The 16,119-nt window shown below is 36.6% G+C and overlaps 1 protein-coding gene across 1 annotated transcript in view; it reads right to left on the bottom strand.

Annotated features, from left to right (window-relative positions):
• LAMA2 (laminin subunit alpha 2) overlaps positions 1–16,119 on the bottom strand; it is a 604,135-nt gene that overhangs the window by 385,844 nt on the left and 202,172 nt on the right. The window contains exon 4 of the mRNA XM_057737971.1: positions 15,455–15,697. Within this exon, the coding sequence (XP_057593954.1) occupies positions 15,455–15,697 (243 nt within the window). The remainder of the gene's footprint in view (positions 1–15,454; positions 15,698–16,119) is intronic.

Raw genomic sequence — 16,119 nt, 5'->3', positions numbered from 1 at the left:
TCCCTTTATCATTCCCTGATCATGTCAATATTCCTTCTAAACTATATAAAAGAGTCTAAAGTATTCCTTCTGTCCAGTCCACATGCTAATATAAATTCACAACTGGTTGATCTTAAGTTCATGACTGTGGCTAAGTACACAGGCTGTAACATCATCCTGGGTTCAAATCCTGGCTCTGCCATTTATTAGCTGGATGACCTTGAGCAAGGTGATACTGCCCATCAATTTCCTCATTCATAAAGTGGGAACAATGGTAATGTTTGCAGCACTGGCATGAGGTCACTGTGGAAGTTTGATGAGTTAAGAGATGCAAAGCACTTAGAGTGGTATCTGGCATGTGTCAAGTAATCAATAAATATTAGCTATTCTCACTCAAAATGTATGTTCGGGAAAATACATAACCGCAGGCCACCTGACAATGCACTTCTGTGCGGCAGTGAGCTGGCTCTGAATTTGGCTAGGAAATTAAATTTCTTTATTTAAACCACCCAGAAGTTTATCCAGCACAAAGAACATTGATGCCTAAGTCTCTGTCAAATAATTCAACTCTGCAGATTTGCCTGTGCATTTGACCCGTGAGAGTGACATCAAGATGGACACAGCACCTATCCATCTGAGGGCTCCTTCCTGGGTTAAGTCAGACTGTCAGAAAGTTGTAAAATTGAATCATATTAAATTAATTCTTCATAGACACATATATCATTATTGAGTGAAAATTTTTGTCTATATCCAAAACTTTCTTATGTGGAAGAAATAAACAGGGAAAGTACTAGTTATGCTTGAAGATCGTGTACTTTCTGCTACCTGAAGTCTTTACATAAGGATTGCATTAAAATGTTCTCTGAGAATTCATTTCCAAAAAAATGTTTGTCTTGAAAATTTGGAAGCTGTCCTTTGTCAGACAAGGAAACTGTATAATTTAACATTTTCTCTTTTTTTTGCCCTAATGATCTGAAAATTCTGAATTGGATTAAGAGTTCAACTGCAATAACGAACTCATTCCAGATGAACAGTAAATGTGCACTTTAATTTTTTTGTTGTTCAGTTAAATTTTCTCTTCTTTGTCAATTCAAATTTGTGTTTTGTTATGTATACCGCCTTGTTCTCAGAAATAAATGGAGGTATAAAAAAGTGATATGGCTTTGAAAACAATGGTAATATATTCATTTATTTTATCATCTCTTCATTCATTTGCCCATCTAGTATTATCTAGTATTATTGAGCACCAACCCTGCTAGGTATCTGGGAAAGAATGAAAAATTAGTCTGTAAACCCTCAGCATGAGAGCATGAGGAAGGAAATACTTAAGAAAAGTATTGGGTTTTCAGATCAGTGTGTGAAACCCATGTTATTAAAATTATTTCTCTGAACCTCTGTTAACTCATGCTCCCTTGAAAACTGCCTTCTAATCTGTGAATGTAAAATGAAGCTGCTAATTTTTTAATAAAGAGATCAAAAAATCTTACAGCTAAATGAATGAAAAACACTTTTCATTAATTGCCTTGGTTCTACACACATCCCAACAGCACTCAAGAGATTTTTGAACTCTTCAGAGCTGTGTTCAGAACCTTCCGTACATTCCTTTGACGAATTCAATATTACAAAATTTTGTCTCTGAAGGTGAATGGGGGGGAGGGTAATGAAGAAATGCCATTTAGAGTCAGGAGTGGTTAATGAAGTCATCAATATAAAAATAATAGATTCCAAGAAAAGTTCTAAAACATTTTGAACAACATTTCACTCACAATTATGAATGTAAAACTCTTTTGTACCTCACAGTGCAACAGTTTGAACTTAATAGATTTTATTTTGGTATGTGAATTCCAAAGCATTGCTTAAAAATTCAAGTTATTTTGCATCGCACATCATAGCATGTGCTACAGAAGCTCAGAAAGGAAGTGTTCTCTGTTTTCCTCAATAATGCCTTTAGCTAGCTTGATTCCTTCCTTTTCTTTCCACTCAAAGAGCAACTTTTTAAAAGAAAAGATTTAGTCACAGTTCTCAAAACCTGTACAAACTGCCAAACTGCTGATCATATATATAAAAGCCCTAGGAGGTCAGAAAAACAAGAAATTCTAAGTTGCATTCTGTAATACACACAAATAAATAGTAATAATAGCTCCCATTTACTGAGTCCCCACCTTGAGTCAGATAATTTATATAAATGCTCTCATTTAATATGACCACCTTGGAAGACGTGTATTTATACTTCTCCATTTTGAGATAAGGAAACTGAACTTGAAAGAGTTGCCCAAGGTTACGCAGCTCTTGGCTGCCAGACCAAGATTCCAAACCAGGCCTGATTTCAAAGCCCATGTGCTCAAGGACACCACCTGTTACCATTCAAAACTCTTCCTTCTGTACGGATCTCAACCATTTCTGCCACGGGAAAGCTGGTAGGAGAGACAGTCAACTGGCAGGACTTTGTATTAAACATGCTTTGTGTTTCCTCAGGAATTTTAGAGGCTGTTACACTCACTTAACCATGTCTTTTTGAAATGAATAAACAGCAGCTGGGAAAATAAATTTCTTATAGAAGTATTCTGTATGCATCAGACAAGTAAAACAAAAACAAAAACAAAAAAACCCCTCAATTCCAGATGTTAACATAAAATTATCCAGATGCTACAAAATGATCATTCAGAACACCAGAGGCAAAAGAAAACCAAAGTGGAAATTAATTTCAAAAGAGAAATCAAAGTGGAGACACCAATTTGGTTTTGTGCTAAGTTACAGGAGACTGGTTATTTCTCTGCGTTTTAGAAATTGTTCTCTTAAATGATGGAATAGAGTTGCAAAATTAAGTTTCCTGACGAGTAATTAATGCACAAGTCTTCAAGTTAACATTCTGGGGCCTCCCTCTTAGCATTTTGCTCATGTGTTACTTTTGGATTGAAAAAGTATAGCTCTCTTAGGTACCCCCCAAGAGATACGACACACAAATAAAAATTGTCATACAAATATATTTTATCTATTAATATTCTCATGTGAATGTTTAAATTTGAATCAAGAATAATTATCTTTTTGTTTTTGATTTTCCTAGGAGTTTGGTGTCACTCTAGCACATAAATGAATGACACATGCAAATACTACAAAATTCTAAGGTGTTACTTTCCTGTCACACGATTGAAAGTTATCTGGTTCACAGGTCAAGACAGACAAGCTAGATAAGTCAAGTACCACTTTCCACTCCCAGTCAAGAATGATCCGATTTGGCTGTTGGCATGGAAGACCTTACACATTTGTCTACATGATGCAAACTGTGGAGTGCAAATGCAAAAAGGAAAAAGTCATATTCCCGTCCCTTATGGAATTCAGTAGCTTTTAGCAATGCTTGACCAATAGCAGTATCTTTCAACTACTTAATGATCTATGATAGTGGGAAAAGATTTTATGTTAAATGATTGGATATAAAATATAGAGATACTTTTTAAAAGCAAACACAGAAAACATCTTATACTTCATCTTCATTTTTTGTTATGTGATTTAAAACAGACAAGCAAATGGTGTTTGTATTCCTATCTCTAGAAGCATCCTTTTGTAGTTTTCCTTTAGGGAATTGTATACTCGGTAACCATATCACTGAGAACTGAGAAGAATTTCCTTGAGTTTTGAGTCTTTGGTTGTTCTTTAACCTTTCAGTCTTCTGATAGGATGACTTGTTTACTTCTGTTTCTGCAGCTGTGAGTTCTGGACAGAGTTGTAGTGATGTTATTTTTCAAAATAACCCAAAATCTTCATTCCAGACCAGAATATCAAACTATTGTTTGGCTTGGCATATATTTTACTGATTGCTCTTGACCTAATTATTTTATATCTTTTCAACCTTGATTTGCATTTACCTTATGCTTTACGAGTCCCCCCTTTTTAATGTATGAATATCCTACTTGTCATTATTTGATCTGCTTCCAATTTTAGAGTCTAAAGTGCCTGGAGATACTATTTCTTTTATTATTTTAAAACAAATCTTAGGGCTTCCTAGGTGGCGCAGTGGTTGGGAATCCGCCTGCCAATGTAGAGGACATGAGTTCAATCCCTGCTCCAGGAAGATCCCACATGCCGCGGAGCAACTAAGCCCGTGTGCCAAAAAAAAAAAAAAAAAAAAAAAAAAAAAAAACAAATCTTAGTATATTCTAAGCTGATATCAGCATCTCTCCACATTCTGCCTTTGTTTCCTCTTTTGATAAAAAACTCATTTGGCTGAAACATCACCTGTGCTATTTTCAGAAATGAAAGTTAGGCACGAACTGTGCTGTTTTTCCAGTGATAGAGATAAAATGCCCCAAACCATCTCTCCTCTGAGTTCTAATGTGGAGCCTTAACCTGGGCAAGGCTGAGGGTGACCGACACCCTGGGCTCTCCTCCCTGGAGGGCCTTGAAAACACTAGAGAGCCTTGGCAAATTTCAGCAGAGTGGCTCTGTGGGTGAGAAGACGGGTATAAACCTATTACATGCCCTGGATACCATTTTCCCTCATTTTGCTACTGCCCTAATGATTTGGCTTCCTGAGAACACCATCTGCAATCCTCCATCCAAGTTTAGATACTCTTTATATGGTCACAGACAGGCGTTTTTGTTTGTTTGTTTGCCTATATTTAACATCATCCGTGTCAGTAGTTCAGTAAACATCAGATGTCTAATGGAATTAACTAGAAATGACTATGTCATAGAACCCGGACAATACAATGTAAGTGCTGGCAAAATGGGTTTCAGTGGTCCCTCCTATCTGTGTGGCATTCGTTCCAGGACCACCCCCCGACCCCTGATATCAAAATCAGCAGATGCTCAAGTGCCTTATACAAAATGGCACAGTACAGTCGGATGTGGAGGGCCAATTATAGTACTTTGCTTTTGGCTTTTCTCTCCACAGTTCTATTAGTTGTATCTTTCTATCAGTTATCCAATGCTTTCAGCTAGCCACTGTCTCAAGAAAAACGTAGACACTTTCCTTAGTGTGGAGCCCTGCTGACAATGAGTATCCATATTCTACCAACTGGACTGCTTCATCTGTGACAGTAACTTAGAGGTTAAACATTACTCTGTGCTTGTTTCAGGAAATTATTAAAAAGTTACCTCTGGATGGAAAGGTTGATCAGAACACTGAGAAAAAATGGACTGAAACACTGTAACTCTAGTAAAAGGTCCCTCATGCTAAAGGGTGAATCCCACATTACATGAGCCTTATAGGAAAAGAATTACAAAACAGGATACATGTTATAAACTAAGGCAAAAAAGTCAAATGCTTTCATTCCTTAGGCTGATAAACATCCTTTTTTTTTTTTTTTTTTTTGGTATTTTAGCATTCAGCCATAATTACTGTACAGGGAAGAATTCTGCTACCCTAAAATCTGTTTCTGTGATATGTTTCTGCAAGGCAGGTGTTTAGTTTTTTTTCTGGGTGTAAGTTTAAAATTGAATTTTCTCATTCTGAAACTGTTTTACAGCTCAATACAGACAGCCTCTCTACTCGATTTATTCAGATATTCAGTGGCTGAAATAATCATGGTGAGCCAAAGCAACTGCTATGAGCAAAACCTGTCTCCCAGCACCCCCTCCCACATTTTCTGTGTGGCATCATCCAGTTCCCTAAGCAGGTCACTGCCACTCATTCTCTCTCTCTCTGCAACTGAGACTTCTTCTGTGCTACGTATGCCTTTGCCACCTTGTCTAAGACTCCAAGATGTTTTCCCTGATTTATTGAATCTCTTATCTTACCCCACCCCAAATATAATGTCCTTTATCCCCTGCACCTAAGAGAGTGTTTGCAACATAGATGGTGATCAATATTTGTTAATGGAAAAAATAGGTAAATGTTGAGGACTACTCACTGGCTATATAAACCCATAACATTTATTCAGAATATCAAATCATTTGGTGGTTGAACTGAAACTGTATCCTGGCCATATTTTTGTGTCCTATCTTTTTTGGTAATGCATTGGCTTTGTAGTGATTAATGTGTGAGCTGCTCTACTGCAGCTAATTCAACACCAAATTTTATCTTGTTGTAAGATAAATGGATGCCACATAACAAATTATAAGAAGGAAGAACAAAATGTTTTTGCATCCCCTGATAAAAAAGAACAAATGTAGAGATAAGAAAGAAAGCAAAATGAAACGGCTGCTATGAATTTTTTTTTCTCTTCAAAAACAATAAAGGGTTTTTTCCCCTTAACATAATCTTCAAGAATTTTCACCAATAATATTCCAATAAGGTAATTCATACGGAAGAGAACAGTGGATAACTGTTATAAGATGGATGCCAGGTTTAAAAATATTTGAAATGCCTCTAAGAAGGTGGCAGCTGTCACTCCTGATACAACTAACATCTATTCACATGCTCATACTGCACATATGTAGGCAGGGGAATGTGTCTGTGTAGAAACACAGACATACACATCCGTGCTTTATATACTGTGAGCCAAAACTCTTCAGCTCCCAAGCTTATTCTCAGTACTCAATACACCTTCAGCTCCCATGCGGTCCCCCGTAGTACCTGACGTAACGCCTGATTATTCACATGACAGTGCTATTTGCTATTCTCCCCTCCATCAAAAATTAAGAAACAAACGCAGTATGACTCATTTTAGCTTAATATCTACCATATAACTAACACAGTAAAAAACAACTAGTACAAGTTATTATATTTATAAGTTATTGTTTCAGTGAAGGGACTTGATTTCCTTTTAATGCCTTTGCTAAAAAAATGTGTACAAGTGAGGTTATGCTGAGGACAACTTAAATTTCTGCAAATATTTCTATTCATGCTCTGGTGTATATTGGTTAAAACCATATGAAACTGCATATTTATTGTCTAATAATAGTCAAATATTGGCAATTTCATATGGCTCAACCTAAGAGTTAGCTTGGTTTTAGAAGGCACTTATCTGCTGAATAAAGAAAATAAATAATCCTTATTACTGAATGAACCTGAAGAACAAATTTACACAAAGGGAATATAATTTTCTAACTTGTAATCTTGCCAGGGTTGCCATTCTCCTTTGCAAAATGAGTATCATAGGATTTTTGCTACCCATGATTAGAATTTAAATTGTATGTCTAGTGTGATTCCCAGGTAGCAGAATTCAGCAGGTACTCATCTAGGTATTTCCAATGAAAATATTTGGCTGCAGTCAGTCTGCCATGGTGCAAAATAGTACATATCCTCAGGCTAGAAGGCTTTGCAGTAGACTTTTCCCTAGTTTTCATATCATAGCAGGGGACCTGGTAAAGCAGCTCCTGATACCTTTTTAAGTTTGCTTGTAAAGTGTAATCATAACTATTCCGCTCCTGGGTTGCTTGTCTCAAGGACTTGTGATGATGGCTCTAATATTGAAACAGTTTCCCTAAGGATCAGAAGCTTATTTTAATAGTTTCAAGATCCTTTGTTGTATTTTCAAGTATACTTCTGCAATAAAGATAACTATATTATCTTTCCTGTGTGAGACTAATTAACTGACACATCCTTAGGTCCTCAGCTTTTTCCCAGTAGAGATGGTGGATGGCACTTAAATACCATACAATGTCACACAGCCTTTGTGACCAATGGTAAACATACATTTAGAAGATGGCTGACTGATTGGACCTAAGGGTTCAGTTTATGAAGTGGAAAGATTATGAGATTTGCCATCAGAAGATCTTAACTGGACCTGGACCAGAGATTAATGTTGAACATTCACCATTATGTGACCACAGACAAGTGATTTAATCTCCATCAATAAAATGAGAATGCTAAATATTTTGGCTTCAAGTATCTCCAAGGCTTTGGTAAAGATCAGATGGAAGAGTGTATGCCAAGTGCTTTGTAATCCATGAAGCACTGTATGCAAAATGGCCACTGCCAACACTATTGATAACAGTAACAATAGTACCCATGAATCCTCTTCCTGCCCATGGGATTTACATTTTAACTGAAAGAATTAGTCCCTACTTTGGTAATATGAAAAAAAAAAAAAATGACACCTTTAAGTCTAATATGACCTACCATTCTATCACAGAATGTTTGCTCAGGACTTCAGACTTGATTTTAAAAGCCACAAGATGAGTTTCAACAGCCTCAAATGCTTCTCATAACGTCCAGTGAATTTAATAGCTCTTTTTCCCTCTTTCTGTACACAACAAGTGCTATTCCTATTTCATAATATTGCAATCTCAGTACACTTTAGAATTGTGACTCAAAATATTGACAACACTTTATAATTCTCAGTTCAGGGAACTTTAACATAGGTTTTTTTTTATTACAAGTTGCAATGAGTACAACAAGTGGGACTTGATTTACCCAGCTTTCTTGAAATTCCTCTACAAGGTGCGTGCATAACTTAAAGCTTGTGTACTTTTCTCTGTAATATTTATGTGGGAAAAAAGCATTATTGGATGTATCAGCTAAAGACTGCATATATAATATTAAATCTTATTTCACCCTTTGCAGATTTCCTTACATAACAGTGATGTTAGCAATGACCAGTCATCTCACAATTAGAGGGAATCTTAAGCCAATATTAGCTATTAAACTAGAGTATTTAGCAGCCTATTAGATAGGTTACAAGGAGGCATTACCATAAATGATTTAATTTGATCTTTATCATCGTCATGTGAACTGGCTGGGGCAAGAACTGGGTTACTGACTCATCTGTCCAAGCCCCATGGTTAATCAGTGGCAGAGCTATATATATCTGAGAGCTGTATCTAGCGAACACCGTAAAAGGCAGTAAGCTGCGCCTTTGTGCCTTCTACCACAACCCTGCACTTCCCTACCCGGCTTAACAGAAGCCTATTCTCCAGTTCCATTTTAGTGAATCCTGGTAGAGCCTATCCTACAACACTGAGATAACCAGGTTGTAAAAATTGGTGTTATCTCCTCAAGCTTCCATTCTTGTTTGGCTTCTCTGGACTCCCATGATTTTTCATCAACACTGTATTAATTTAACAAGGATTTACAGATATTTTCTAGGCACCATATTGTTGGGAGGAGTCTATAAACTAACAGAAAGGAGGAATATAATCTTAGTTTTATCTTTATTTAATTTCAAAGGCACGTTTTAAAAATATAGTACAAATACCTTGAATGAATTATGGATTGTACATGTGTATAATTCCAAAATATTTCAAGTGCTCTGTATATTCCAAGTGGAGTTGAAATATGCTGGGGTTTTCTTGGAGGAAGCCACGTAAACCTCACTGTAATGAGGCACTTTCATGCTGTTGCCCCAGGTACTAACTGGCCCCATGCTGGTCAACGCAAGAGCTATTTTTAGAGGAAGGAAGTCTGAAACCCCTGATAATTATGTCCCTAAATCTCTATTCATAACCAATACAAATCAGTGATACCCTGCTGCTTCCCTGTAAGGGAGCAACTCCAAGGGTAATCGAGAAAGGCTGGGTCTTCATTTCCATCCCTGCATTTCCACACAACCTCACACACGCGATCATGCCATACCCTGAACAATATCACATCAAAGAAGGATCTCAGAAACAGTTTTTTTTACACAGTGTTGGGTTTGTTTCTTCATTCTCCAGTGTTTGCAGTTCTAAGGATCACCATAATGTCAGGTGATGAAAAGAGGGAAAAAATATTCTGTCTGTATATATAAAATTCTGTCACATAGGAAATCAAAATAATATCAAAGCTCTACACACAGTTTACAGAAAAAAGAGGTGTCTTCAAGAATTAATGATGGCTTCTCCAGAGAATTTCATACAAGCCTGCCATGTTTCAAAAGCAGAATCAAAGTGAATCTAAGTTCCAATTGAGCTGCAGTCCCGGAGAGCTGGGAAGGGTTGTGGTAAAAAGGAAAGGAAATCATATGTAAATAACTGAAAGGTCTCTGTATGAGGAAATTGAAGCAAAAATTACTATGGTAACCATGAATATTTAGTTAGCAGTCTAGTGACAATCCAAAGAAATTAAAAGGAATAATCCCAGTGACAGAAAGGGGAGAATCTCATGTAACAGGAAAACATTTACTAAAATTTAAATTCTAGGATCCCTAAAGCGGTGCCATCTACACAGACCCATTCTTGTCATATTGACAATAATCAATGTGAGTATTCCCTCCCAGCTGCTCCTTCAACCATCTATAACTTAGTGACAGCTCAAAGTGTATTTACTTAACTCAAATTCACCCACAGATTCAGTCCACCAGAGCCAATCATGTTTGCTGACAGAAAAATATCAGTCTCTTTCTTCAGTTAGAAGGAGTTGGAATGTCTGATACTCTTTCCCTAAGTAACTAATGATCTGTTCTTCTCCAGGGTTTGAGGAAGCTGGAAATATCTGAACAACGAGCCAAGAGAAGGGGCATTAAAGTCACCAGGAGAACTTGTGTAATATATACATAGAGCTTCCTGAGCCCTTCCCAAACCTACTGGATTAAAAACCTTGGTCCCAGGAACAGCTATCTTTCAAATGTCCCCAGTGATTTCCAAGTAAAGCCGAGTTTGGGAGGAACCATGGCTGCAATCATAGTTCACAGTGGTGCCTTCACATGGCCGTTCTTAATAGCATCTAGGGGCAAGTGCTTTCAGCAGAGGCAGCACTTGGGCTGATAGCAGCTCTGCTTGGAGTTGGCTCCTGCGACACTGCTGGAGAGGTACGTCCATGCAGCTGTACCCACAAAAGTGTTTCTCTTTGCCTGGCCTCAAAATCATGGAGGCCGCCTGTGTCTGTTACTTCACACCACACAACTGTTCTGGAGTTCAAGATCATTCTCTCAAAGCAAGGCAAGCAAGGTTCCTGCTGAGCCCTCTCTTGGCACTAATGACACAAAATTGCCTTTCTAAAATGAAACTCTTGCAAGGCTTTTGCTCAAAGTCTCCTTCTGTTTACACCCTGGATAACAACATACTAGGCCATACTATTATGACCATTGCCTCCACTGCCCTCTATTATTTTTCCTCTACCAGCCCTGAGACTTGATTTTCTCATAGCTCAGTGAATTTCTCTTCTCCTTTTGGGTGCAAGTCCAGAATGCTATCCTGCAAGACTACTCTCTTTCTTGGATGTAGTTGAACCTTGTCATCTAGGGGAGTGGGTAGGTGTCCTATTTTACCTTTCTGGTGAATTCACATGACTAACATTTGTTGATCTCTTGCAGGCAATGTGAGGTGGAAGGTAGAGAAGGGACCAAGCTAGAGGGTAAAGGCAAAAAAGTAGGGGTGGCTGGAGCAACAAATAAAACTGAAGAAATAAGCAGAGATGATGCTTTTAAGACTCAAGAGGCCAGAAGGAAAGGCTAAATGACAACATGGGCAGAGAACAGTATTGCAGTTTGGATACAGATGCCCAAGTCAGGGCTATGATATCCTTTAATAGATCAATGAGGAATTCACCTAAGGTATCTTTCAGCTCTAAAATGATGCACTTTTCACCAGAAACACAATATTTTGGAACGTTCTCAAAGTTTTGGCACATGTCTCCGAAATTCTAGTGACAATGTAATAATGTAAATTCTAGTGACAAGTGACAATGTAATAATGTAATAAGCCTTAGACTCAGTAGATTTGATGTTAGTCACAGAAGACTATTTTCTATGAATGTTCTATACTTATAAACATTATTGCTTAATTAGTGTGTTATAATTGAGATGTTTATTTCATAATGCCGTGTTGCACAGGTGAGTCTTAAAAATACTTTGTTCTTATTTCTCTCATTCTCTGACTTAAATTTACACTTAAAGGGTATTGTGAAGATCTGGAAGCAAATGATCATCCAATGCTTAGTCAAAACTATACATTTCAAATCATGGTGAATATTTAGATACTGTTGTCTAAAATAAAATCCTATCTAGAAGACAGTAAGACTTATAAACCAGTAAAAAGGAAGTAGACAGGAGATGTGCATATAAAAATAAATATGAGTGATGCAATAAGAAAGTTGCTTCACCTCTGTGGTATTCTTCTCCCAAACCCAGAAGCTAGGCCTAATTGTGAGAAAACAACAAAGTCAAAATGAAAAACATGCTACAAAAAACCTGACAAGTACTCTTGAAAGTGCTTGAGGTCAAGAAAAACAAGAGAAGATTAAGAAACTATCATGCATCAGAGGAGACTAAGGAGACACAACGATACAATAAATGCAATGTAGTATCCCAAATTGGATCCCAGAAGAGAAAAAAAGACATTAATGATAACATGAATGAAATCTGAATAAATCTGTGGTTTAGGTAATAGAGTATCAATGTTAATGTCTTATTTTGATAAATGAAAAGTAGTTATGTGAGATATTATCCTTAGTGAGAGTTGGGTAAAGGGGACATGGGAATTCTCTGTCCTCTTCTTATATTTATGTAAATTTAAAATGTTTCCAAAATAAAAAGGTTTTAAACAGTGCATATGGGACTATGCTTCTGTTTACAGTAAATTGTATAATTAGTGCCAACACTGTCGATGATAACAACTAGACCAACTGGACAAAATATATAAAAACATTTATGTAAAGCCATATGACAGCTATCAAGAAGGTAAAGAATCAATTTCTCAATATCAAGGAGAAGGCATGTCTATAGAGATAATTAGTGTACTGTGACAGCTTATGTCCTACGGGCATTTCCCTGTTCAGAAGACATGGCTCAGAGACTGAGCAGTGTTTGGACAGTCTTGCTGTAATAGGAGGACAAAAGTTGGATTCCAGGACTTGTATGGGTAAGACTTAAGTAAATTTCACATGCTTTGGTTTTGACTTCAAAAACAGGAAGGCCAGAATGAGGATAAACTAGAATTAAAGCAGCTGTCATGGGAGTGCAGCACAGCTTTGAGTCATCTAAGTATCCCAGAAATTGGATTAAGATTAGCCATATTGCCATTGCCTGGCAGAAGCATCAGAAAATCCTCACAAATACAACTTCTGATATGCAAAAATAATCAAGAATGTGAGGATATAAGATAGCATAAGAAAGGATCAGCAGATGAAACAGAAATAAAATATATTCACAAAGGCCAGATATTAGAATTATAAAATAAGAACTCAATTGTTACTTTATGCTCACGGAAATAAAAATAGAATATTGAAAATTTGAATATAATTTTATTATTAAAAATTCAATAGATATATAAAATTTTGATATAAAACTAGGTACTAAACTATTTTAAATGAACCAAGAGAAATTTTAGAACTTAAAAATATAATAAATGAAATTAAGAATCCTATGAATAGGATGATAGCTTTCTATTTTCTGGATTGTGATTTATTTGGTTGGTATATCTGCAGAGTGGTATCTTTCATCAGTTCAAGAAATAATTCAGCCATTAACTCTCCAAATATTGCTCTTTTCCCAGTATCTCTCCTCTATAAATACGATTTAAAATAATTTAGAACTTCTCACTGTATACACTATGCATCTTACACTCTCTTTTATTTATACTCATCCTTTGTCACTAGTAGATCTGAGAGTCTTGTGACAGTATCACCTGCCTTCACTGGACCTGTTCATTCCAAAAAGTAACATGTTTCACAGCATAAAATAGAAAATGAAGCAGATATTCAAGGAGAGGTCTGAATTTAATTCATATTCTTAAATACTATCATTTAACGTCAAATATTTTGAATTACTTTCTGTTCCTCACCTCATCTACTTTCCAGTGAGAGAGAAACAGACTTAAAAAAGCATGCTGCAGGGCAAGTTGAATAACTTGCTTTTAAAAAGTCACCATCAGTGATTAGTGTTTCGTGAATGCCTAATACACCATAACCAGTTAAATACAAACAAAGGGTATATGTGTTTGTTCCATGTTGGCAAGCTGACATGGTCTAAAGAATGGAGAATCACCATCAATGTAGGGAGAGCATGCTTCGGGGATATACATGTAATTTGTATGTTACATATCTATCTGGGTACATTTTATATTGTTCAATAAATTTCTTAATTGGACCATTTTTTAAAGGTAAAGAATAGCTTTATAAATATTAGATAATTATTAGTTCTGGGTAAACACTGGGCCCAGGAGAAAAATAACACAAATTCAAGTCAAATATATTCTCTCTGCAGGCCTCCCTACTCCCATATCCTCAGGCCAGTCTGGCCGGGACTTGGACGCCTCTGGGCACAAAGCAGGTTGAACAGCTGTTTGCCTCACTGCTTTTAACTTCTTGTCGTTTGGCACATTGAGATCTCTGCTGAAAGCACCATTTGGAATTTTTTTTGCCGAAAACTGGTATTTTTGAACATGAAATTGAAACATAGTGAGGCACTGGTATACATTCATAGAATAATAATGCCAAAAGAGACTGTGATAGATTTTTGTCAAAGATCTAACTTGCCCCCGGAAGTGTTTAAAGAGATAACGCTAGATTGGTTGAGGAGGGTATGATAGTGTATGAATACGGATTTTCTGAAACTGTGAGTATAAAAAATGATATTAGCTTCAGGTGTGTGAACTGGTGATCAGAGAATATCAGACACGAATATAAATAGAGATGTATATAAACAGGTAGGACAAAAAGAGCTAGGCCATATATACTGAATGGAGCCTGGATAGCGAAATATAACTAGAGAATCCAAGAGAGTCACTAAGTCTAGGTTTGGGTATTTGAGCAGAGGCTACTACTACTACCACCACCACCACCAACGGCAATCTCAATAGTTCTTGTTGCTGTTGTTGTTGTTGTTATTATAACAACAGCAACAAAAATAGTTAATGCTTACGAAGCAATAATGTACATGTCTGTCGACACAGTTCTAACGTTTTAAACATAATAATTCATTTAATCTTCTTGATTAAGAAGATTAAAAAAGAAGAAATAAGAACTATTGCTTCCAATTTATGGGAGATGAAACTGAGGCATAGAAAATTTAAGTCACTGATTTAAGATCACACAGCTGGTAAAGATGAAGTCATGGTTTGAATCTGCGGCTAAAAAGCAATGATGAATCTAAAATCTTAACCACAGGGAAAAAGGTGCTATGGAGAAATTGAACACTTTTGAATTAGGCATATAATTAAGCACATAATAAGCAAAGCCTGAACAAAGGAAAGTAACCCTACTGCAGCCCTATGTGGTGACAGCAGAAAAACACATAAAAACTGACAAAATTTCCTTCTCTTTAGGTCCTTCAGGTGAATTATATTTCTTCCCAAATTTACTTCTTTTGTCGCTATCTTCAGATCAGAGTACATGCAGATCTAAGGCTTCTTTTAAGGTCTCAATCCTCCTTCAATGATTAGCAAACCTCATTGTTCAAAAAAGTCTCTTTATATTTAAAATTAACCACTGACTTTCCAACTTAAGCCCATTTCCTCTTCTCTGATCTTTATTGGAAACAGGAGATACATACCAGATGAAGGCAGTTAAAATTCTAATCACCTTCAGTTTCTCCTTTTTATTTAATAAGTTATTTAAAATGTACTTCTGCTAAATCCTATTTTAAAATCTCCCCGACATTAATGACTGATATATTCAAGCCTTTCTGACAAGCCTATTTTGCCCTCGTAAACGTACTGAGAATGAGTTTTCTCATCTTACCTCTCCATTTTCTAAGGGGTGTATCTTGGAATAAAATGAAGTGCAGATGACCTCATCGTCTTTGGCATACGATGGTGGTCCAGTGCGGGGATGAATATTGTAGAGGGTTAGGCACTCTGTGTCCGTCACAGCATGATACTGCCAGGGCTTGTAATCAACATCATCAAGTGAGCGTTCCAAAATCCAGTTTCCAGGCCGAGGGGAGTTAGCTGCTTTCACAATCACATACGCAATCTGGAACACCTGGGGAAGAGTGAGTGACAACAACAACATGTAACTCTGAATTCCAAAGTGTTCTCACTATTACATATCAAATACAAGGCCTGAGGCTACAAGAGATTTTATTTCAGATATTATATCATTACCCTATTATATTCTCTAAAAATATTTTTACTGTTACATGTTCATATTTAATATCTTTTTCTACACTGAGATGTTCCATTTTGACACCCATGGCTTTAAAAGAAATGGATTAAGATTGGATTTTAGTTCTCTAACAACTCATTAACATCATTTCACCTAATTTTTGAAGTTCCATTGTAGTCATAATCACTTAAAGCATTTATTACATACCCATTTACTCACCTTACTCTGTTGGAGATTATGAGTTAAAAATTCCATGTGTGGCTAGTGCTGAGAGTTTAGAAAACAGTTACTTATGTCAC

This window comes from Hippopotamus amphibius, chromosome 6 (assembly GCF_030028045.1).
Source record: "Hippopotamus amphibius kiboko isolate mHipAmp2 chromosome 6, mHipAmp2.hap2, whole genome shotgun sequence".
NCBI classification, from domain to species: Eukaryota; Metazoa; Chordata; class Mammalia; order Artiodactyla; family Hippopotamidae; genus Hippopotamus; species Hippopotamus amphibius.
The sequence above is the reverse complement of the archived record's forward strand: the minus strand, read 5'-3'. Positions and strand labels throughout refer to the sequence as shown.